Raw genomic sequence first — 25,569 nt, 5'->3', positions numbered from 1 at the left:
AGAAAATACATTCATGTTTGTCGTGTGGACCCATAAATGAATAACCACAGCTTTGCAGAATCCTATAAGGATGATAATAAAGGAAACCAAATAAAATGAAGTTAAATCTCTACTTAAAGTAACTCTTAAATTTAAAAGGTTATGTTTTTTAAATACAGTACAATGTTGCATAAGAACAGAAGCAATAATAAAACACTTGAATGTGCACAATCAACTGACCGGCCAAGCATCCCTTGATGACACTGAAGTACTATTTTCCCATTTCTATTATTGAGAAGACATTGGAACCCCCTGAAGTGGTAACCATTTAAGAAATATAAAAAAACTGTCCATTACCCTGGAAGGCGAACAGCATTTTTGTCCTTGTTCTTATGTCCCAGACGACTTGTGGATTTGATGTAGAGGTGTCGGTGGAGCTCATCAATGAGTACAAGGTGGATGTTGAGCTTCTTGCCATGGAGCTCCAAGCGCAGATCACCAAGCCCCTCTACCTGCAGCAGGGGACCTTCCAGGGACTCTACAGCTGACACCTGCACATGACAAGATACCAGCCAATCACAGGTTATCCTTACTGTAGATGTACATTTCAAGTTTCGTCATGTCAGATTTTTTAAAGATTATTTATCTGTAAATTACATGAAGGACTGTCTGTCAGTGTGTGTGTGTGTGTGTGTGCGTGTGTGTGTTATGCGCATGTCTCTAACCGTTAGTCCCATGGATTTTAAACTTGACAGGTGTCTTGCTACGGGCATGAGTAAGTGCAGTGCCAAGTTTGACATTGTTTGGATTAGAAATGAAAGATATTGTTAAATATAAATCGGTAAAACAAGCACACATTGGCTTTTGCCTCTCTAGCCATTGGCCACTCCCCCTCTCACGCTAAGGACTAGAGACAGAGAGCAGCCGAGCTATGGCTGCTAAATTGTGAAATACACCTCAGACCCACAAAAATGTGCAAAGTAGCACTACTTTGGACAGTCTTTATCTTTGAATAGACAAACAATTCCTGAATTTCAGGACGTTTCAGAATCCCACACATGCAGAGCACCACCAGACAACCAGTGCAGACAGAGCGTGATGCCACTTATAGGCAGGCTGTTTATCTTATAAAGAGAGACGTGTCTGTATATATGTGTGTCCATGTATGGGGGGGAAGGTAACCTGCACATCAACAGGCGCCACATGTAGAACGCTGTAGAACAGCGGGGGGGACTATTTTCCTGCTATTATGTAGAAAATAACGTAGCCTAATCTCGGAGAATCTCGGCTGTGCAATGCAAGAAAATCTCAAGAGTTGAACCAGGCAGGTCAGTCGGTCTCCCTCTCTCTCCCTCTCTGGTTGATGAAAGCAAAAGTGCTCTCATAACGGGCTAGGTGGGTAGCACACTGCCATATGTCCATGAGGCTAATGTCTGATAACTCTGAATCTGCAGCATTCTTTGTCAGGTAAATACAGTAGTACAACATCTTCCTCTGATGCACTAGCAGCCTACCCTGTAAGTGAGTAGTAGGCCATACAGAGGAGTTGCTTATGAAGTGGTTTGGGGTCCTTCTCTAAATCATTTTGGGGTACAATTTGGTTTTGATGAATTCTACAAGCAGCAATACCACAGAACAAGTAACCGCCCATTCCAAACAGGCACATTTTCAAAGGGCACTGCACTAGTCTTTAAAAAAATTAAAGATTATCTTCTGGGATTTGCCTTTACTGGACAACCTTACAGTAGTAAGCCACAGAAAAAGATTGCAGGGAGAGAGATAGAGATGTCTAGACATGACAAAGATACCTGTCCCAAAATTGAACCGGGGACATCGCACCAAATGGTGAAATTCCACATGTAACTCAGTCTGTGGCTAATTTACATAAAACAATCCTTACACAACCAACACCAGAGGGTGGAGGTGGGAGGGCTATACATCCATTGCTCTTTGAAAGCTCCCCCTATAAATATAGGAAAATTATGTACAGGAAAGAAAACAGCTTGAGGATCTCTTTGTTCTTATTGAATTCCTACCCAATAATAACTGCTTAAGGCCTACACAGAGACAAACAAATGAATGTATCATCCCACTAATCTGTGGTTAGTATCCCTATGTTGGTAAAAACTCTGACCAATGTATGGTGTGTAATGGAAATCAGTCAATTGGCAATCAGAGTCAAATTGGCCTGTCAGACCAGCTTTAGATCATTCCATTCGAAACTACACATTCTACTTCCAATGTAAATTAAGAAACCCAATGGTTAGTCACTGTTCAGTCAAAGCCTATCTATCCCCATCATTCTCTTATTAGGTTAGACAGTCTTCAAGATTCTTCAATTTTTTTTCTCTCCAATTTGAAGAAATGTGTGCAATTGTGAAGCTTTACTCCATGTTTTCAAAGATATGGACAACCACAATGGCACTCATTACAACCAGTTTTAGGCCTAACCAATTCAAGGAACTGTAAAATTAATTAATTAACTAAATTCACTGAATGTTTATTTATTGTTCCTTATTTTATGAACTAATTAAGAATATTTATAATAATAATTTTATAAAATAGATTTCCCTCCAAAGATATGACCTCAAATATTCTCATGCCCTCCTGAGTCATGCTTTTTATTTCTCTAAAATCACCCGTTCTCCCTCTCCGCTTCACTCTTTTTTTTTTGCTCAGTTTCCTCGGTAGCAGTAGTAGTTGGGGCATGTTTGGAATTAACAAGTCTTCATCCAAATTTACTAGTCTGTATGTGTGTGTGTGTATTTTTGTGCATGTATGTGCATTTCTGTGTGTATTTGAAGAGTACTAATGGCCAGACGATAGTGCTGTGAAGAATATTTGCATGGCCGGGGCTGGCCAGAAGGGAATGGGAAGCAGGCAGGGGAAGGACGCTGGGCAGGGTGCATGGGTCAAGTGTGTGTTGAAGCAAATGAGAGCCACATTAGTGACAAGATGAGCTGATACTCTGCATGATCAGCCCCCTTTGGTTTAATAGAATCCTGCAAGACTCTACGTGTCCTGTTTGTTTGTGTGTGTGTGTGTGTGTGTGTGTGTCTCCCAGATGTGTCTGTGTATGATTATATGTGTGTGATTGTATGACTGTAAATCATTAACACATATATATGTGTTTGTGTGTGTGTGTGTGTGTGTGTGGGGGGGGGGGGGACCCCACATTGGCTGGGATGATAGAGGAAGGCCGGTTTACACATTAGGGAGCCTAGCTTGTCAGCATAAAGAGGGATATGAAGCCTCTAATGAATTTTCTTGGGAACAAGAGAGAAGGTGAGAAGGACAGAACAGAAGAGAAGGATGGCAGCTTATCAATAAGCTGAGCTCCTCGGGTGGGGGGGGGGGGGGGGTCAGTATCTATGTGTGTGCACCTGGGTTTTACGACACTACAAGAACAAGGGAAAGGGAGAAGATCTTGGAGAGGAAAATACTTCTTCTAGAACCAATGCCAGTCTTGTTTTTAACCAAACCCATGGGGTCTAAGACTGCCGTTCAATAGCACAAGCACACACACACACAAAATGGAAAGCGAGAGACATTGAAATAGAGACAGAGCGGCTAGAAAGTTCATTCCCGGCTAGTCTACTCTTGCCACACTAAACGGCAACAATAACAACAAAGATATTCACTGCATAAGTCTGTAAGCACAAAACATGTGCAACTTTTTTGTTAAAGAAAGAGATGGGAAAATAGACTATAAGGAGAGAAGAGGCAACAGAATGTGCATGTGAAAATCAGACGTTAATCTGACAGATGAGTGCTATAATGAGTGACAGCATGCCGAAAATAAACACTTCGGGGACTCTCAGAGAAGTGACACATGCAGTATCATGTTACAGCGGAGAGTGAGTGTGTCTTGGCAGTTTATCCAGAAACAAATGCAGACAACGCTGCAAAAAGACTCTTTAAAGATTTCATATGAACCTATATTTCGTCTACTTTGGCTTAGTGGACTGTTGATACATTATTTATTCATGGACTGCATAAATATGTCACCAAAGCAAAAGGTGTAACAAATGCATCCAACAGGATTTTGTAGGCACTTTAAATGTGCTTTAAAGTGTGCTTTTTACGTAGCAATAAAAGTGCACTGTCCTGATCAAGTGAAGCGCATTCCAGGTAAGCAAAATAGAGGCAAAGCGTCCAACTGACTTTGAACTTTCTACAACCTTTCAAAACACGCTGTACTGACTGAGCACAGGTTGAATGAAGTTCCACTTCTTTCCACCCCCACAGAGAGGATTTTTATGGTCCTTTGGGCACACCGTCATCCCTCTTTTTTCTCCTGCTTAGATAATCCCATTCCAGCAAACTAATTATTACCAAGGTCTGAAGGAAGATATGTATGTGTGTGTGTGTGTGTGTGTGTGAAAGAGAAAGGAAGAGGAAGGAAAGGAAATGAGCTGTGGGATCACAGAGCCTGGTCGTTTAGTTCTCAATACCATCCTCAAGTCCCCTGCCGAGCATACTGCAAAACACACATCAAAAGAACAAGAGTACACGCAAACATACACACCTGCAGCACCCTAACTTCACTTAGATGATGTTCTCTTGAAGTAAAAGAGTTGCACCCACTAGACTCTTCATGGATAGAAAAGGATTCTTCAGAGGGATAAGAGGTGCCAGGAAATCAATTTTGGTGTTAACACATCATAGACACTGGTGTTTATGTATGTGTACTGTGCACACCATCGGTCACAGAAGCATGTCACTGCCTTAGTACTTCCTGATATGCATGTACATATGTGAGTAGGTTTTCCCACAGCTTCTTAATCTCGTTGTACAGCTCAAACATACTCACACATACTAAGATGCTCCAGTACAACCACATGTCTGGCCATTAATCTACTCACCAGCATATCTGTGGCATGAAGGTAGTGCTTGCTTGCCATATATGCCTCCAGCCGTTGAGGGACCTGCTTGATGCTTTCGATTTCATCCAGCAGCTGGAGGACATGCTTGTGCTCGATGCCCTCTATCCACAGCTTCCTTAGCTCATCCCTTTTGCAGTGGAGAAGCATCTTACAAGACAGGAGGTTCTCCTTCACCTGCAGGGAAGAGTGAGTTCAATTTTTTTTTTTTTTTTTATTAAAGACAATACCTGTCCACTAGGCACATTTAGGTGCAACATTACCAGCAAAAAGCATTTTGGAAGTGTAGACCGAGCCATTACTACAAATACTGACAACACACTGTTCTAGTGAGAACTGAACGATAAAAAGTACAAAGTAAGTCACTCCTTACTTCGGAGTTGTCCAGTCATACAAATTCTCTACTATACAGGTTACTTCTCTAAGATATCTTTCATTTCTAATTACTTCTCTAAGGGGGGGGGGGGGGGGGGGGGGGGGGGTGTTACCACATTAACAAATGCCTGATCTATAAAGCAAGGTTCATGACAGCTATGCATCCTTTAACCATCCAACCAATCCCTATTTCCCTGCAACAAACTTGGATTTTCTGAATTTCTTTAAGTAATAATGGGTAACAGTTATAAATGTGATATATACTGCATAACATTAATAATTATTATTAAAATGTAGAGGCTAAGCCCAAGCTTTAAGCCCCTGAGGTGCTGTTCCACGGGTAGAGTAATTGATGAATTTTTTACCTTTTTGATAAATGAAAGTCCAAGACATGTCTACAGTTAAAACCATTGGTTCCATTTATTTCCATGAATAGTTAGTTGGGTTTCTAAGCAAATCACTGCTTGTATGTTTGCCTGTGTAGTGTTGTGCTGTTAGTGTGGGCATGTGGTTAAAAACTGTACGTGCTTTCGGGTTGCACCAGAGGAACCAAAGATTGGTTCCTATTCATACCAAGGGCACTAAGTGGCTCTTACATAAAACTTAAATACCCCTAAAAGAAATATATATGTGATCAGTGCAGTCTGAAATGCCAATGAGTGTCCCTTGAAACCTTTTTCAAACACTTGATTTACTGGTGAGGGAGACATTAATACTTGTTTGGGGTTATTTTTTTGCACTGCACACTTGTACAGGTGTTTCCACTTCTGGCTGATTAGCTTAGCTGATTTGAGGTTGGTCAGAGCTATGCTGGGAGATTGCAGAGGTAAAAGCAGAAGGAAAGAAAAAGACACAAGCACACATTAGCAAATAGGACTTTCTGTGACAAATTGATATGTTACAGTATGAAGAGTACAGGTGTAAATAATAAAAATGAATGATGGCCAAATTCCATTTTGATCTTCAAGTTTCTGGCTCCTGGTATTGTGAATGCTGGCTCATTCTCACACCGCCACATGGAGCTGAGCGATATGGCGAAAATCTTCAAACAATACGATTTTTGATAATCATCAGTGATGTTGATATGATGACTAAGTGGGTGAAGGCAAATAATAGAACAGTCTGATAAGTTCAGAAAATTACATAACTTTACTGTAACGTTTAAAACCCGGAACAGACAACACTTGTGTCATATTACTATATTCAAAATTTCAGACAATATCTAGCCGTTCATACAGTATATTGCCCAGCCCTACCGCCATGGCTTACTAGGATACTTGAATAGATTGGAGCCATCTTGAGTTATAACTAACACCAGTTACTTTCCTACTATAACAAGTCCAAATTTCTGCAGGCCTATGCAATGGTGAAAGGTTAGTCTTAAGTCATTTAAAGACAGAACTGATTAAAATGTAGCTTACAATGCTAATAAAAAAACACTAGGAATACTGGATGTCTTTTTTGCCAAATTTGTATTGGCTTACGCATGGAGGGGAACAAGAGGTTATGACTTCAGCTGACGTTTTTTTTTAGTAGGAAGTTCTCTTCATGGGTGAATGAGATTTGTGTTAATTAAGTCAGTCTCTCAGTCTTAGGGAATCAAAAAGCCTAAAAAGCTAAGATTAGAAACCCTTTCTAAGTATGAAGAGTAAAAATGAAAATTTATGAAAAACGTGTTGTTTTTTTATATTACACAGCTAAGAGTGACTGCTCTAAAATCCATCAGAAACAATGTAAGCATAAATTCTAGTAGTAGTTTTGACAAACCCTCCAGTGTCCACTTTGTATAGTAGTCTCTCATTTCTACCTGTTTGATCTTGTTGCGTGAGCTGGTGATGCGCTCGGTGATGCTCTGGTAGGTCCTGATGGCGGTGGTTAGTTCAGCATAGTGCTGAACAATCAGCTCATCTAAATCCCTGTCGCAAGTCTCAAAGGCCTCTTCCAGTCGACCCTTCTCTGTCTCCCTGTCCTGCACATCATCACTGCTGGACAGAGTCCTGCGTCGGAGACGAGGGAAAGGAAAGGTCAACTCAACTCGTACTAAATCCACATCATGAGTGTGAATGAAGCATCAATGTTAGAGTAGTCCCAATGCCAGGTCGATCTCCACACATGTTGGAATGTAAGTAAGTAAAGTTTAGTTATGGCACTTATCGCAGACAGAGTCACAAAGTGCTTCACAGCCCAAATAAATAAATACATTATAACAAATTGATAATCGCAAAAAGCACAACAAATCACAGTAAATTGTAGCAAACCACAAAAGCATAAAATACATAGGAATCCAGTCAACAATGTGGTTTAATGAATGGAGAGCAGAGACCCTCTGGAAATGGATGTTACAAGCTTAGTAGGGGCATATATAAAAGCAACTGAATATGGCATAAGGTAGAAGAAGAAAATTAACTTTGTATGCCAACATAGTACAGTGTAGACAACATAGGAAAAATGAGCAGGTAAGTTGGATCTTACAGCAGAAGAAGTAGTGGTGCTGTCAATGGCATCATTTCACATATTCGGCAGAAAATGTTCATTTTATCCTAGTTTAAAAAATGCATCATCTGTTTAAATTACATAAATCAAACAATTTCTTGTATTAAACAGAGAACCCATTGGAGGCCCCATGGATATTCCTATCCTCCACTTTGGGAATTCTTTTACTCTTTTGTCTCATTTTCATGTACATTTTTCTCTCTCAGAGTCCAGACCAGTTTTAAAAGAGGAACCGATAGTTGCAGGGGTCACAGCGTCCCATGTAAATCATCTTTTTTCTATTTCAAAGTTATTCGATAATGATTACATCTGAATACAGACATAAGCATCGATGTTCTTCCAAAATCAAATCAAACTTTCAACTACCAGACACGTGTTGGCAAAAATCCTCGTAACTTCAGTTCAAGCTTGTTGTACTTCGTTGAGCCAACTGGAATAAAAAAAAAAAACTACCCAACTGTACAACGTACAAAACATTTTTCGTCCAGTTGTTTCGAGATATTTTAGGAAAACATTGCCTTTATGTTATACGAATAATCGATGAGCTTCAAATTGTGACAGCTGCACACTGTGGGAAAGATTCAACTTTTCTCTTCTACTTCAGGAATAAATAAAACCACTATTAATATTAACCGACGTATAACTTACATTATAAATGAAAAAGCAAATGTGTGAACTTTAATGTATAATCAACAATACAGAAAGGATGTTGCTAACGTAGCAATTAGCATGAAAGCTAATGGTCAACGAGAGTCCAAGAGCGAAGGCGAGCGAAGGGCTGTCTGCCGTCCTAACGGCGCTGTGTGGTCAACATGAAGACAGGGACCAACCTTACCTTATGACAGAGATGAGAAGACCAGAAGGGTCTTTGTTTTTGCTAACTGCAGTCCTGTATCGCCCAGTCTCAGCTGCCATTTTTCCAGCTGCGGCACCCAAACAGGAAGACTGAAGCGCGAGGTTAAACGAAGGAATTCTGGGAGTTGTAGTCCGAACATGAAAGGTAGTTCTGTCAGCAGTAGTAAAGGCAATAGTGCACATTTTCTCTTCTGCTTTGGTCACATAGACTGTTTAAAGCAGGGTCACAGTCACACATTTGAAACGTATGGTGTAACTACGTTGATAAAAGGTTTAGAAAATAGTTTGAAGTTTGGTAGTTAAATTCTCTATTTTCTGTGGGGTTTCTTTATTTGAATGGAAGCAGGCATGTTGCACCCAATGTTCCAAATTTAGGGAGTTCTGGGTTGTACTCTGCAACTCAAGACCTAAACATGACATGATCACAGTTGTCATGAAAAAAACATTTTGTAAACACATCAGCCATTCAAATAATCCCATTTTATTCAATAACATTCAACTGTATATGCCTATTCTTACAGTAGCCTAATTGTTCTCCATCAACAGGGATCTCAATAATCTGGATGATGAAGATGTTGCATGCCACAAATCCAGTATGTTGTGCACAATGATACAGCTACTGATTTGAGTTGCTGTGTGGTGTAATGATAAAGTATACAATAATACTATACATTTAGTACATATACTTTAAGCAAGGTTCTGTATACAATACAAATATCACAATGGGAAAAACCGTTTCCTTTTAACATTTCTAATCCAGTCCTCACTTGACTGATAAAGGAAAGGCTGAGCAGAAAAGAAAGGAAATAGACGGTGTGTCAGTGGGTTAATAGCCTTTCCCATTTAGAACATATACTGCTGGATTTGGCAGGACGTTCCTGCGCTGTATCTCTGACAATCTTTGCTGTACCAATGAGAATGGAAGAGGGCATTGATTCTGGACCAAAGGGGGTCGATTCCCAGCAGCCCAGGTCGGGATTGATGCACTGGTGGGCTGACGAGATAACATTGTGGGTGATCTTTGTGTGTCTTGCAAAAGAAACAATCGCTGTGTCATGCAGGAGCCACTGTTTGTCTTCTGAAGGTGCCTAGCTTCCCAGGTCCAAGTTTAATTTTGAAGTTCTTATCACCTCATCCTGCAGCCCATGTTCCATCAGTCCAACTAATCTACAGGGCTTCTTTTCTCCAATAATGCGGCGCCAAGGTTATTTCTTTCAGCTTGATGTGTGTTTGGACAGTATGTGATTGCTTTGACTGACTGACCTGTGTGTGGATTAAATACAAGGGTAATAAGGTATTTGTAGGACATGCCCTTGTGATCTGTTAATACATATAGATCTAAATGCTGAATCTCAATTACTCTATGTCCTTTATCTAAGGTTCAGTTAAGAAAATATACTGTAGAAGATGGCGTTTACAGCACATCGAATAATAGTGCAGCCACTTTAAACAACGCAACTCAATCTGTTTAAATTTTTTAAATACATCATGATGTATGTTGCTTGAAACAGCAGCTGCCATAACAACATTAACATCAACTGTACACTAATCAATAAATCAAAATAACCTGACCATTTCATGAACTGGGATGAGACCGGGTTTAATTATTGTATGTTGGGTTTTAGGAAACAGCAGCTGATCTGGATTAGGTAAAATGAGCTCTTCTATCGAAAGCATGCAATTAAGCAGGTACTTTCCCTCAAATATGACCATTCAAAAATGTATGTCCCAGGAATCTCATGTATATCAATGTCATTTTCCAGGTTTTAACTGAGTGATGAGTCTGTGTTAATGTATAATGATAGATTGGATAATTATCATATGAGAAAAATGAAGAAGAAGACAAAGAAGATTGTGTAAATACAGTATTTTCACCTCTCCAATGACACTTTTTTCAAAACTTGTCATCAAAACAAAATGTCATCCCTTGGTGAATTAGAAAAAGATACTTCTTTACTTGTTTCCATGGAAAAGGGAAACAGCAAAACACTGAATATATTATTGTACGTGCCTTCTGGATTTTTCACATAATCTTGAAATGGATCAAACAAAACATGCCTGTCATATCTTTGACATAAAGCACCACTTACAAAAGAATACCTGTCCCTGAAACTCATTTTACATTTTAAGTTTTGTTCAATTTCTTTTCCAGATGCGCGTGATTGAACTGATATCTTCATTGATTAGAGCACTCAATTCTGCAGAGATAACACAGATATTAATTAAATGAGGGTTTATTGATGTCTAACGTGGAAATAGCTCAAACATCACAAGATCAAGGCAAAGTAAGAGGTATTGCCAAAAGCAGTAATAATATACAAAGGCTAAGATGAAAAAGTAAATTTCCTGACAGACTACAGCAATCAACCTGATTACACTTTTGGGTTATCTTCTGGTGTGATCATTGCTTCGAGGTAGCAGGTTTTCTAACCAATAATAGCAACAAAAGCAATTTATTGGTTTACCACTGGGAGGTTTAAATCAACAAAAAGTATCAAAAGTTAACACATTCACATTATTGTATGGAAGCAGTACATTTAAGGTGTGAAATCAAGATAATGAGAAGTAATGATGAAAATTGTATTCACATCAGACAAGTAGATGGCACTAGCATATGAGAAAAAATGCCACTGAACATGCAGGAAAGCTAATTGTTTGCCTTCTTGCAAAGAATGGGATCCAGAATCAGAAATGCCAGAATCAACTGTGGTTGAAACTGAAATACTGTAAATATTACACAAAATACATGTAAACCAAAATTAAATCTATTAGAGTAGAAATTAAGAAAAACAAAAACAAAATCTATTGCAGTAAAGTATAAACATCTACATGTAGAGTATAAGAAATAGCAACTATTGGTACTCAGTCTCTTCTGTCTTGACGATGGGGCCACATGGTCTCATCCACATCACATTCAACATCCACTCTTCCTCTCTTCTTCTCTTGGAGATGGCAGCACACATGGTTATGTTGGCGCCCCTCTGTCCTGGAACTGTGATAGTGGCCCTGTACCCAAATAGGTTCCTTCCACGTCGCCTCACTTTACAGAGATTGAAGCCAGCTTTATCGACATAATTGTGCCCCCTCAGCTTCTAGCTCCCGTATTCTCCAAGCAAAAAAAGGCAAAATTACAATGAAAAGTGACTCCAGTTGACTCTAACTGCGTGACATGACGAGGCATTACAGTATACTGTAGTAATGTTTCCTTACCTCCTTACCTATTGGTACCTGGCCTCCTTCACAACGTCAGAGTTCCTTTGAAATGGAACTGTATAGAGCTGCTTCATGGCCATAGGAGTCCTTCTTAGGCTGCGGTCAATGGTGGTCAGGCTCACGTTGTTAATGTTCCTAAACATGCCCTGATCTGCAATCACTGCTGCCCTGATTTCGTGCAGCCTCATGGCATTATGGCGCATGGCTGTCTCCTGCTCAGCATTAAAAATTCTCCCTCTACCACCAGAGAATGCTAGTCTTTGAATTCTATAAAGAATACATGTCATGGAAATGAGGGAACAATTACATAAAGCACATCACTGAAGATATTTGTGTACATACTGTACAGTAACATTACCTGTTTTCCTGTCGAACACTTCCGACAATGGAGGTGACAAGTTGGACTCTTTGTCCAGCCTCTCTAAGAGAAAGGCCATGAGTGATAACGTGATCAATAACAGTTGCCCGAATATCATCAGAAACCTGAGCCCTTCCAACCATACCTCCACCTCGCACTCAGACTTCTCTTCCTCTGACCCCTCTACCTTTTCCTCACACTCTCACCTGCCTTAGACCTCTTCTATCCATGTTGGCAAAGAACAACACAGATGCTGCACCTTTTAAGGATTGCAGACTGATTGCTAATTGAAGATTTGAATGAAGGACTCTTCAACAGGTGCTTCAGTGATTTCATACTGATGTAGGAAGTTTCTTATAGTTAGGAACAGATAGTTTCTGTTTGGTTTCCATAGCTAAAACAATGGAGTTTGGACTGTGTGAATGACATCTGTGTTAACTGTTTTGCAAAAGGGTAGGGAAAACATGTCCATCCAATGAGAAGAGAGAGAGTGACAGTGCTGAGACAGAGATGATGAAAACCGAGTGGATCCCAGTTTCTTTAAGCAGGTCAAAGCAATCAAGAAAAACTGTAATGATAATCATGTTTACTATAATAATTCTGTCATAAACAACAAGCTCTTTTTCACACTTCAACCGCACACTGTATTCAATACTGCCTGAGGCTTTTCAGAGTGCACTTGGGGCATCACTGCACATAATGATTCTTCATTATGTAATATCTTCATGATACACTTGTTGAAGAGATGAGGCAGTCCCTTTGGGGAAATATGTCAATAATAATATGACAACCCTTAAACCCTTCGGATGTTATCTCAGATAACCACAAAAATCTATGAAACCTCAAAATCTGCATTTTTTTTTTTTGTGTTGTGTGATTAAATGTAATATATCCAAATACATAGTACAGTCTGTCCAAAGTGAAATGGACTCTTAGGTCAGAGACATGGTCCTGGCCTGCAAACCTTACCACTTCATGTCATCAGTTGTTTTTCAAAGACTTACCACCTTATTCCCAGTGACTGACATCCTCTTCTTCACTCTAAAATCCATTCTACCTTTACCTTTGGCTTTCTTTTCCAGTTTGCTCATTTAACCTTTATTTGTTTCTTTCTGCACCACATGTCAGCCATTCTGCTAAATAGTTTTATATTACAAAATATGTATTTGATTAAGGTTTATATTGTGTAAAAGATTTGAATTTGCTAGTACTCTGGGTTTATGGATTTTTTTTTTTTTAATAATACAGTACACACAACCACAATGCATTCTTAAAAAGATTGTTATTGATTTATGCTTGCACGGCATTGCAAACATACACAGTGCAGAAAATGCAAGAACACAAAAATCTGCAGAAAAAAGCACAACAAAAAACTGCATCAGACTTTTGTGTGCTATATCAGGTTTAGAGGATGATTCTTCTGTCATTCCTTATAATATCCTCTCTCCTCAAGGCATGTCAAATTTCCAGCTGCAGTGTTATGTCCTGCAAGGGTGTATATGATTTTGAAATAGATAAAAAGAATGTTTTTGACTAACTGCACACATAGTTGATGGGGATTTGTGTAAACAAAAATTTAAATCAATATTTGTTTTAATCAGTGCAATTACATAAATGTATACAATAATGTTATTGGCAGAATTTAAACAATTGCAAACAAGTGCAATTAAAAGAATGGCAACATTTCTACTTTGTTTTACCAACAAATTGTCCTGTTACAGTTTTTTCAATTGCTTAAACAACTTCTGAAACCTGCTCCAATTTCTGAAAACATAAAAATCCAAAATCTCATCTTTAAGCACTATTTACAAAACTTTTGCCTCTGGGTTTCACCTGTGTTCAAAATCAAACACTGCTCTCACACTATATACACACTATCAAGCAGTCAGTACATATAAATGTAAAATGTCCTGTATTTCTACAGTGCTTTTCTGCTACTTAAAGCGCTTTTACATAGTTTTAATGTAATGTAATGTTTTAATTGAGATTTTATTGTAAGTGCATATTTGGTTTTCATGTGTGTGTCTTTGTATGTATGTAATGATGTGATGTAATTTTGATGCCTATCTTGGCCAGGTCTCCCTTGCAAAAGAGATTTTTAATCTCAATGGGTATTACCTGGTTAAATAAAGGATAAATAAAAAATAAAAATAGTACGGGAACCATTCAGACACATTCACACGCTATGGCCTAGGCTGCTTTACAAGGTGCCACCTGCTCATCATATTAACACTCACATACATTCACACTCCAATGGCACAGCATCAGGGGCAACTTGGGGTTCAGCGTCTTGCCCAAGGACACTTTGACATGGGACTGCAGGGCCAGGGATTGAACCCCCAACCTTCCGATTGGCAGCCACAGCCGCCCTCAGGGACAGGTCTCAGGGAAAGGTACATTTGTAATCTCAAGACAAATTTCATATTTTTCCGTCACTGTCTTTTGATGAGCGAAGACATGTTCAAAATTGATCAGAAATTACTACTCTGCTTTGCTCATTTCAATTGTTTTTTTCTTCCTCCTCCTTGTACCCCTATTTTTTTCAGTACTGTACCCGGCATTTCACAAACTTGTCCTTTGTCTCTGAGATACTGTAATTCTTATTCTTTGTTCACATGAACCTGCAACCAGTCAAAATCTATTGAGTAGTCAGTAATTTCCTCTCACATTGTTTCTTCTATCCATTCTCAGACTTTCTCCTTCCTACCTTCAACAATCTGTTTGCTCTCTGAACTTATATTGGTTGTGTCACATCATTTGAAACAAGTGAAATCAATATTGAGTGGTTGTGTTCAATCAATGACATGTGTTCTCTATTTGTATTTGATTTTTGCCACTTGTGTTTACCAGTATGGATGACATGTGCATTAGAGTGCAGAATGTGTTTTGAGAGTAAGAAGGTGTTCAGAGTTTTGCTAAAAGTCTAATTGAGAGCTGTACTTGTGTTTTACCATGTGAAATTGTTTAAGGTGTTGACAACAGACTGTACAATTGGCCAAATGAGGTTCAGGCAACTGAGAACTTTGTTTAGCCAATGGGTTTTTAATGTTTTAGCAATTGAGAAAAACAGTATAGTAGGAGAAGGACTGGAAAATGTACAACATTTCCAAAGTACATCAACTTCTGCATAGGACAGAGCTCAAAGCTACTGCTTTTGGAACTGATGCTGACAAAAATCACCAGAGGCTTCTATTTTCCATTGCCACCACCAGCCAGTTTTGACTTTTGGTTGAAAATCTCAAACAGGTAATTTCTTAACCACTGCACACCTTGGTCGAGTTTATCATTCATTCTGATCACCTGCTTCCAAATTGTTTCAAATGGTGGGACGCTCGCCACTGTTGTTTGTCAGATCAGATCTACATTGCATTCAAGCATCCTATGCTTTCTTCCTGCATGCTTACTCCTATCATGCCTTATCTGTCTTCTGTCTTTGGTAATCTGCCTGCTTGCCTTGGCCCTTTAGATTTGTTTGTCTGTTGTGACTAGCTGCAAGTTGCTGAATGTAAGCCTCCTCTCTACCAAGCAAAGCCTTCTTTTATTACATTAGTTCTGCTTCATGAGTTGGCTTTTGGAACTGTCCGCACCTGTGGTGCTGACTCCACGATTTCTTTTGTATTTCCCCTCCTCTACTGGGAGCAGAAGGCAGATTTGGAAAATGAATAGCAATACTCAGACACTCATCGTGAAAAACGAAATTAACATTTGTTGTCTACATTAATTCCCAAGACTAGATACTCTGCTATGACAACAACAAAGGCACGCAGTTCAGTGTTGACTGTTTGAGAGATGTCTAAAACAAAGTGAGGAAAGACAATAATGGTGAGCAGAGACATACCCAATTCAAAACATGATGTCAGCATGATGAATGGAAAGTGCTGCAGAGAAATTACCAATTGATCGTAGGGAAAGACAGCAGGGTAACTGTAGCACAATTTCAGTGGAAGTGGCCAGCATGGATTGTGACAATTTTGAAGGGTCAAGTGATGCAAAACGTCTGTGACCCCTAGGGGGTTCCCAGAGTTACTATCCTTAGTTGATAATTATTATTATGAAATGACAAAAATTTAAATGTCGTCACATGAATCCAACATATTATTAACACATACAAATCAACCTATTTGTTAGAAAAAAGAAGAAGAAAAAACTCACCAAGGATAGGCTTACTATCAGTTCATCCTAAGGATTCACATTGCCACATGCATGTTTAACATTAAAACATGATTATAAAATCATGCCAGGTTATTTATGGTTACCTATACTTTTACTAAACCATTTCAATTACATATTCAATTTACTTTAACGTTACTCACTTGCACTGCAATATTGTTTTTCTGTACCATTGCAACCGCACTTTACGAAACCTTTATTTATTGTCACTTACATTCAGCCATACCTTCTGCTCACTGTCTGCTGTCTGCTTGTGTGTTTACTTGTATATTTGTTTGTTTTTGCTCTTATTGTAGAAAATGCTGCTGCTGTAATAAGGAAATTTCCCCGCTGTGGGATGAATAAAGTATAATCTAATCTAATCAACAATTATTACCTTAATAGCTTAGTATTCTATGCAAAAAAGGCATGTATAAAGGCTTTAGGTCGTCCTTAACATTACTGTAGGCCCAGTTTATTATGCAACTTAATTTTATACCATATATAATCGGGGTCCCTGCTTTGTCTCTCTTCCAGTTAAGAGGTCTTTGGGTTAAAAAACATTTATGACCCCTGTGCTAAGAACAATGAATGGATGATCCAAAAAGAATGATTAACTGCTAGCCTATTCTCAGGATGTTGGAATTAAAGTTTCTAAGTCAGAACATGGCCACTGTGCAATCTCTGTAGTCTCTATTTCCATCTCTATTCTATTCTTGTTGCAGCTCTATTTCAGGAGCTGTCTTCGCTTTCCCTGATGGGTTTGGCAGCTCATTCTACCATTCTGAATTTTTAAAATCAATCTGACGACATTGTTCCATCTATTAGAAAACAAAATTTCAACCATCCCATCGCCTCCTCTTCTCTGTAGTTTTGCTCTTTTCTGCTCTGTTTTGTCAGCTCAAGATGAGCAATAACACAAATGAAAAAACAACAGTGTTTCCTGAGTGTGTAGCAGAGTAAATCAAAAGGGGTTGTGGTTTAGGTGTTGCAGAAGACTGTAGGTAGGTAGTCTTATTCTTACTTAGAGAAATATTGCTGGTTGTAAAATATTTGATTATGGATTAAAAAAACTTTAGCACTGCTATTCATTATATGTTGTTACGGTGCAAGGCTAAAAATATGTGTACATTCAAAGTAGACTAAACGTTTTTTTCATGTCTCATCAAAATATAGATTAGACTAATTCAGGAAAAGTGGGTAATAGAATTAATATAATTGTTGTCACAACTTGCCAATGTATCCAATAACAAGAATTTTATAGTTATCTTTTTCTGGATAGTGCTATTCAAAAGCCATACATGACACAGTAAACATACTGTTGGTGTCATTATACTGGAACTACAATGGGAAATTGAAGAAAGTCTGACAAGTAGTGCTCTCACCAGGCTTGTCACACTCTTGCAATCAATAACCAATAAGAATCACTGATGTAAGGACAGCTGACCCTTCTGTCCAATCAACGTACACGCTCTTCCAGCACGTCATGCTAAGGAAGTGTAGACTGGTCAAAGCAGTGTGTAGGCCCTTCCCAGCTAGGCTATACCTGGCTCTAACGCTCCTAAACTGTAGGAAAACAAAAGTGCATCACAGTCTTCCATATTACATGTAGAAAACTGAATCTTTGACAACCTGCGGTCTGATAATGGGAGCAAGTAACAGTACCCGCCGCGTTTCATTTGAGTCAGATGAGAACGAGAATATAACAGTGGTGAAGGGCATACGGGTAGGTGACAGTATTAACAGTAACCTAATACAATACGTAGCCTATCTGCTAAGTGTTGAGTAAACCGGTGTGGTGTGACTTTCTTAAATTATATAATTTAATGCAATTGAGTATTAGGCTGTATTGGAAATACTAAACTAACTGTTCACAAGCAGCTATGCTAAGTTGTTAATGCAAGGAGACTCCTGGCAGCCTGACTTACATTCACTCTGAAAGCTACACAGAAGGTTAATATAAAAGAGTATACAATGTAACATTAATAACAGCTGCAGTGACAATGGCATTTAGATACAGTACACTTTTCAATGTCCTTTTGGGAATGTTGACGCTGACGTCACCAGCCTCGTGCCCTGCTCTCACGCAATGCATGAATGAAACTGACTCGGACTAGACAGGCTGTTGCATCCTAATAAGACTTATAGTTGGCATGGCCTTGTCCGTTATTACTCAGTAGGCTAAGAGCGGCTATATCTTTCCATGAGGTGTGCTCCTGTTCATGCCAATGCTGTAATGATGGTGTAAACTGATTGAAAACAAAGTTTTGTCTTCTCCAGTTAAACACAATGTATAGTTTTTCATATCAACTATTTTTGGAAATAGCCTAATTCACTTTCTTGCTGACAGTCAAATGAGAAGATTGATGCTTCTCACGTATGGAGCTAAAGCCAGGAGATGACTACCTTCACAGAAAGACTGAAAGCAGGAAAAACAGCTAGGCCTGGCTATGTAAAAAAAAAAGCACCTCTAAAGCTCTTGTTTGTTCAATCTGAACACAAAAAAAATGCGACAAGGTTTGGTAACAGCTTTACAGGAAGTTAATTTAACTATTCGTGTATGAGATATAACGATTGTTTATATTAGACTTCTGTAAATGCATATCATTGCTCTAATGAAACTTTTCTTCCACTCTTTTTTTCAGCTTTCTGAGAATGTCATCAACCGCATGAGGGAACCTGAAGCTCCTCATAAACACCAACATGCACCCTCCCCACCCCCTTCCATGGCGCCTACCCTCACCCCTTCTCTCCTGCGGCCAGTGCCTCCCCTCTTTGACCCGATCACCTCCTTGCCCTCTCCCCCTCCTCTTGTAGAACCTGTTGCACCTCCAGCAGCTCCATCTGCCACAGAGACTGTGGCTGCACCTCTACCACCACCTCCTCAACCTCCTACAGAACAGGTAGCAGCACCCACTATAATTGACATGGTGCTCCCATCCTCATCCCCCCCAGCTGCTGCTAATGCTGTCACAGCTCCTGCTTACGAGGAGGTACCTCCTCCCCCTGCTCCTGCTGCTGTTGAGCCAGTTATTTTGCCTCCATCTCTCCCTCCTGCTGCTCCTGTTGCTCCCCTGATTCTTGCTCCCTGCCCTGCCCCAGCGGTGGTGGAAGCAATTACTCCGCTTGCTCCTCCTCCCCTTGCAATTGAAACTTCTCCTCCTCCCATAAATCAATCCATTGCTTTTACTCCTCCAGTAATTGAACCTGTGGCTCCTCCACATGTGATTGAACCCATTGCTCCTTCACCTGTAGTTGAACCTATACCACCTCCTCTTTCTGTCAAGATGGAACCCACCATTGCTCCCCCTATTACTGAATCCAAACCCCTCTCTGCTCCTCCTGTTTTCGAGCCTGTCGCCATGCTGCCACCACCCCTGCATCCTTCAGGGGACACTTTGTCCACGCAGTCTGCAGAGCCATTTGCTGCACCATATGCTGCACCTTCCCTGCCTGAGTATACTGCTCCTTGTGAACCAGTTGCACCTCCTTCTCAGCCCCCAGTGACACCAGAATCCCTTGCTCCTATCCCTGAGCCAGTTATAGTGCCTGAGTCAGTTTTGGTCCCACCACCACCTCCTGCTGCACCAGTCGGTGAGTTTTATTTTGGTGTGCTGAAAATCAGAATTGGTAATACATTTCACAAACAAATGATAACATGAAGAAATACATTTAGATTTAGTGCTTTATGACATATGTTGTTTATGACAATTGTGTGTATACTATATAATTATCTGTATTAAATGTGTGTGGAACTATATATACTGTGTGTGTGTGTGTGTATATATATATATATATATATATATATATGTGTGGTCAAAGGTAGTTTAATTAAGGTTAAGAATTAGAGTAGCTTACCAAGATCCCACTGTATATATGTAGAATGGATGATGGAGCAGTTGTGTGAGGATTTACTCAATGCTTTTTGGATTTTTCGTAGCTTTTTAAAATTTTCCACTTATTTCTATTAGTTTTTTTTCCCGTAATGGATTTGTGCAGTTGCGTTTTTTTTTTTTTTTTTTTTTTTTTTACCTAAGAGGGAGCAGGGCAAACTTGTGTCTTGTTTCTTCTCACAAGAGACTGGATTGATCGCTGAAAAAATGGAAGAAATGAATTGTTTTTGGTAATGGCTCAGTTTATCCTAAAATGCTTCTTCAATAGAATTGGTAAATTAAAAGGCAAAGGTTATAAGGAAATGAGCTGCCCAGGGATTTAATTTTAGTTACGCTACATCACATTTTGATAGTCTTTATTGTGTTGTTGTTTACTTTGAGCCACCTTAAGCTGTTGGTCTTTAACTTTTCTTGCAGATTGTAATTACTCGTCACTTTTAAAATGCCCCTCAAAGTAGCCTTTGGTCATTCATTGGCATTCCCTAACTTTTAATGAAAAAATTAATTATTTTGTTGTATAATGTTAATACATCATGCTGTAATTAGTTGGCCTCCATTCTTCGTTACTGTAGAGTTCAGGCTGTCATGATGAGCCTTCTTCTTCCTGCTGTTTGTAAGAGCACTCAAAATAGTGAGGTCAAACTCAGCAGTACTTTGTATTTTTAAACAATTTTAACAATGGATCATATGACAAAGGGGGTGCATAAAATGAAGAAACCCCAGAGAGTTATCACCCGACTCTGCAGCTTTACAGTGCTTTATAGCGTCCTTCAGCTCTCTCACCACTCTCATCAGTGTTGTTTTTGGGTCAACGGGCAGCTTTTTTCAACAAAGAACCCCCTGCACGCTACCTGTTCCGCACCCTATGGCCAACAGACAAAATCTGCAACTAGCTGGTGAACATAGTGGAGCATTTAGCCACGTAAGAGTATTTTCTCAGCATTAGTTGGACACCAAAAACTGAACTAAAAGGAGATTGAATAGCGGCCTACCATTAACCAGGTGACCAGCTATACGACTCCAAATATTTGCTAATTTTGCTCTTTATCTTCTGGATGTGTAGACTGTTAGCTAACACATTCACTTTATCAACTTTAATAATATAGATAATCTGTCAGTGTTGTTTTAAACTTATTGAAGTAAAGAAAGTAGTGATTAGGAACAGAAACTTAAAATAAATATAATTTTGTTGAAGCTTTTTTGAAAGGTCAAGTCTCATGTTTAGGAGAATCTCTATAATCCTTATTGAAAAGTGCAAACGTACTTATAAACTGAGTTTAATTACATATTTCGTGTGACACCCCTGTCACTATTGATAATATGGTTCGAAGCTTGTGTTTGTAAGGCTAAAACACAAACAAACTCACTATATCGTCTCACCTCTCTCTCTCTCTCTCTCTCGCTCTCTCTCTCAAAGTAAAGTTTTTAGACCTATTGTCTCGTTAGTGTGGGCACACGTCCGTTATCTCTTGACATATCCGGCAGAGGACATCTGAATGTTACCTGTTCATTACACTGTACAGAACGGGGCGTGGGTGCTGCTTCTTTAGAAGGTGGTATCCAAGGTGTGGGCAGGCCTTCCCATCCTTGACTGTGCTCAATCAGTAAGGTAATTAAAAAAGGCCAACTTATGCCACGCCGCACTGACTCCAGTGATTAAAACGACACCTCCGCAGTTTCACACAACAAAACCACCAGGCCTCATAGAGGGGTGTGTGTGTGTGTGTGGTGTGTGGTGTGGGTGTTGTGTGTGTGTGTGTGTGTGTGGTGTGTGTGGTGTGTGTGTGGTGTGGTGTGTGTGTGTGTGTGTTGTGTGTGGTGTGTTGGTGTGTGTGTGTGGTGTGTGTGTGTGTGTGTGTGTGTTAAACTTGCATTTGGCCATAGGGCCTTTTTGTGATATGACACTGGATTTTGTGTGAACTACCTGCCTTCTTGTTTGAGCACATTAGTAACATATTTGGACAATTATGTATTATTTCTGTATATTCCACAAAAAAACTTTTTTTTGTTCTGTTTTTCTATTAGCTCTGCGGCCCTTTCGCAGCATAGTTACAAAAAAATTACATGTTGAATAAAGTTATTCCTTCCATTGTTTGCACTAATTAGTTTTCAGATTAAAAGATAAATGCAACAATATCTGAATTCATTTTGTGACAGGTGTGGAGTGTGAGTGTTCATGTAAGATTACAAATCTACTAATGCATTTCCACTTCAAGTGGTTAGTTATGGATGCATGTCCTACCTTTTCTGTTGGGGGACATGGAGTTGTCTTTCCATTTCCATTTTTACTCTTTTTTTAAGTAAAGGAAACACTGATGGAAGTTTTGAGTAGAGCCAAAGATTAGTCTGTGTGCTGATTACAACACAGTCAAGGTTGAACCTCCTACACCTTCTCCAATGTGTTATAAATATTCATATTCCAGAGCCCACACACTGCGCTGGACTAATAGCCTGCTTAAAGACGTCTCCCAGGTGCAGGAGAGAGAATGGGGAAATGGGACAGGCAAAGGAAAACAATAGTGTGTGTGTGTTGTGTGTGTGTGTGTGTGTGTGGTGTGTGTGTGTGTGTGTGTGTGTGTGTGTGTGTGTGTGTGTGTGTGTGTGTGTGTGTGTGTGTGTGTGTGTGTGTGTGTGTGTGTGTGTGTGTGTGTGTGTGTGTGTGTGTGTGTTGTTTTGTGTGTGTGTGTGTGTGTGACTTGTGAAATATAAAACCTTTTTTTTTGAAACTGACTTTTCATGTTATCTTGGGAAATGATTGGTTAAGTCTTTTTTTATAACACAAGATTGAATTAACAGGAAAGAGTGTGAATAAAAGAGAAAATCAGAAATGGCACTTGCCTGCCATAGCTGGAAGCTTGCTCTTGGCGTTTTTTTTTTTCTTTCCTATGTGAGCATAGTGAAAGGTGCGTGGTGACTTGACTAAGCGCGAGCTAGAAACGTGAGGAAGTGGTAATGTTACAGATTATGCCCTCCACGCGGGTCCTGGGGTTAATGAAACTTCTGATGAGAAATGCAATTTGCCTTCGTCTATTATCTCCACTGCCAATAGCCTGTGCTCTACCGCCTCGTCTCCTCTATGGGTTTTTCCACAGGGTTTAGTGATTGGTGGAAAAGGATAGGAGGGGGACATGTCTAAAAAGATGATGAGTTTTTAATCTTTTTAACATTTACATGTCCTACTCAGGATTGACACTGGCTCTGTCAATCTGGAATTGTCTCTGACCCTAACCAGCCTCCCTCAAGGACCCCAGACAGTGTTTATCATATCAGAACCTGTTCTCCGACTGACCCTGCAGGCCTGCTAGCTATCTGAAGCCTCTCTCTGAAGGGCTGGAGAGGATGTGGTGATAAATGAGGAGTTGCTTAGGCTTGTCTGAACTTAGAGGACATTTAGAATTTTACTTTTCATAGGGCATAGCTAAAGGGTATATATTTTCAATGTAAGTGTAAGATACTAAAATCCTGATGGAAAAAGTTCATATGGCAGGATTTGACCTCTGATTTAAAAGGCCACTTCTGCTCATCTACCCTACGTTTATTTTGAGGGAATAGTAAGGGATTGTGGGGTTTTTTGTCAAAGTGATTCTGCACTGTTGTATAGTTGGTAGTATTTTTAGTGGCCTAAAGCTACTCATACTCACAAGTTTCATTGTGGTAAGAGGCAGCATTATGTCTCAGTACAGCCTTGTTGCAAGTTGGAGGAGATGGTTAAAAAAAAAAAAAAGGTTGCAATATTGACAAAATGGCCACATGACAGATGTAAGTCCAATATTCACTCTCATTTGGCTCAGGTTTGTATTCCAATAACTTAATAATTGAAAATCTGGCACTTGGACTGTTAAATGCTTCACTATGTTTAACTACTAGCTCCTAACTTTGTCTGTCTTAGTCATCTAGGTTATCTACAAATGCCAAGTCAAAGGTGACTGAACATGTTGTCACCTTTTGTTGACTTTATCACCATATTATGATATATCCAAACTAGATGTCTAGATATGAGAACAGTACATTGCTGTGTCTCTAGTCTACAGGTAACGGTTCTCTCACATTTAGTTAAAGTACACATTTCTGGACGTTTAACTGCCACATTATTTTTGTAGGCCGAACAACAAAGCATCTGATGATTTCACATTTTTCTGCTATGAAATGGCAGTATTACTTGTTACCTGACAGATATCCATATGGGTCTACATGTTGTCTTACTATCGTAGTTCCTAACAGAGTTAGTTAGTAATTAGACTTCTCTGCAGTGGGACCAATGTTGCTTCTGAGGGCTGTCAGACACGATGGATATTATTTTCCCACATTCTGGACTGTTAGGTGTCAGGAGTCTCTGTCTTTGAGGATACCCTATACAGCAAAAAACTTGTCAACTGTCAATCACCGCCTCCGCTTGCACTTCTCTTTTTTTTTTTTTGTTGAAGCTCTGTCATACTAAGCCTCCCTCTACCTGCTGCTTATTCATTCTCTTTACTGAACCAAAGAGTTGTCACGCTGTGAGTTTGTGTTATGTGCTGTTTGCTGCAGAGAAGAAAAGGCTGTAGAGGTTGGAAATCAGAAAGGATTAAGTTAACTGTATTCTGCAAGCAAATTGTGAACAGTGTGGGTGCGACTAAGCTGCTGAAGGATGCGAAGAAGACTAAAATGACAAAAGGTGGAGGAAGAAATGCTTGTTAATGAGCTGAGATTTTTTGTATCTATGACGCCAGTTACAGTAACCATCAGTTCCCGGTTATCACTTATTTATTTATACCTTAAACAACAGAAGAAATTTTAAATCTTAAATCTATTTCTTTTAACTTTTAATAGCGAAAGATTAGATAACATACAGACCAACAACTACCAAAGATTTTCAAATGTTTGTGTTCCTGTAATGTTTGACAGTTTACTTAGAAACGTTTAATTAGTTACATTGTAAGTGGATCTATTTTAGTCTTCATTGAGCAGATTGCATCAACGGCTCTTTACAAACACCAGTCAAGAAAATTCAATGCCCTAAAATTAAGCCATGATTTGTAGACCTAATTGTTTTCTTTTTTTTCTTTCTAGGAGAGGTCTGTAGTGGGTCATTCTGTCCACAAAGTATTTTAAACGCTGTTTAAACAGATTTCCAAGACAAATGGTGAACAGGCTTTAGGCCATGTAATATTTAAAACATTTAATTAGATTATGATCTTGATCTGGATTTTATCCTAATCAAAACAATAAAACTAAAGTAGATGGACCTCATTCCAAATCCTAAGTGTACCTTAAAAAACAAAACAAGTTAAAGCTTAAATACTTAACTTTTTGATATTAATGAATGTCCGTTACATTCAAGCCATTACCAAGTGGGTTGCTACAAAGCTAATTAAGACTATCAGCTCCACAC

At 39.3% G+C, this 25,569-nt stretch overlaps 2 protein-coding genes and 1 long non-coding RNA gene across 8 annotated transcripts in view; 2 read left to right on the top strand and 1 right to left on the bottom strand.

Annotated features, from left to right (window-relative positions):
• exoc4 (exocyst complex component 4) overlaps positions 1-8,685 on the bottom strand; it is a 122,606-nt gene extending 113,921 nt beyond the window's left edge. Inside the window, exons 1-4 of one of the 2 annotated variants that reach the window (XR_004327697.1) lie at positions 8,566-8,645; positions 7,045-7,234; positions 4,845-5,039; positions 337-530 (exon numbers count right to left, since the gene is read on the bottom strand). Coding sequence is in view for 1 of the 2 variants with exons in the window: in XM_032504985.1 (XP_032360876.1) it covers positions 337-530; positions 4,845-5,039; positions 7,045-7,234; positions 8,566-8,645 (659 nt within the window). In the remaining variant the exon portion in view is untranslated. Of the gene's footprint in view, positions 1-336; positions 531-4,844; positions 5,040-7,044; positions 7,235-8,565 lie in introns of both variants that reach the window. The other variant, XM_032504985.1, reaches the window with a different exon arrangement.
• LOC116672964 (uncharacterized) lies at positions 684-14,111 on the top strand. Its single transcript, XR_004327698.1, has 3 exons — positions 684-1,132; positions 1,502-1,504; positions 14,101-14,111. It is a non-coding gene; the product is annotated as an uncharacterized LOC116672964 (long non-coding RNA).
• A 3,657-nt stretch (positions 14,112-17,768) lies between these two features.
• chchd3a (coiled-coil-helix-coiled-coil-helix domain containing 3a) overlaps positions 17,769-25,569 on the top strand; it is a 70,494-nt gene continuing 62,693 nt past the window's right edge. For 4 of the 5 annotated variants that reach the window (XM_032505229.1, XM_032505227.1, XM_032505228.1 and 1 more), the window contains exons 1-2: positions 17,769-18,031; positions 18,951-19,899. In XM_032505229.1, the coding sequence (XP_032361120.1) occupies positions 17,951-18,031; positions 18,951-19,899 (1,030 nt within the window). In that variant the 5' untranslated portion in view covers positions 17,769-17,950. The remainder of the gene's footprint in view (positions 18,032-18,950; positions 19,900-25,569) is intronic. The other variant, XM_032505230.1, reaches the window with a different exon arrangement.

The sequence above is a fragment of the Etheostoma spectabile genome, chromosome 23 (genome assembly GCF_008692095.1).
Source record: "Etheostoma spectabile isolate EspeVRDwgs_2016 chromosome 23, UIUC_Espe_1.0, whole genome shotgun sequence".
NCBI lineage: Eukaryota > Metazoa > Chordata > Actinopteri > Perciformes > Percidae > Etheostoma > Etheostoma spectabile.
This window is presented reverse-complemented; position numbering and strand designations above follow the sequence as displayed.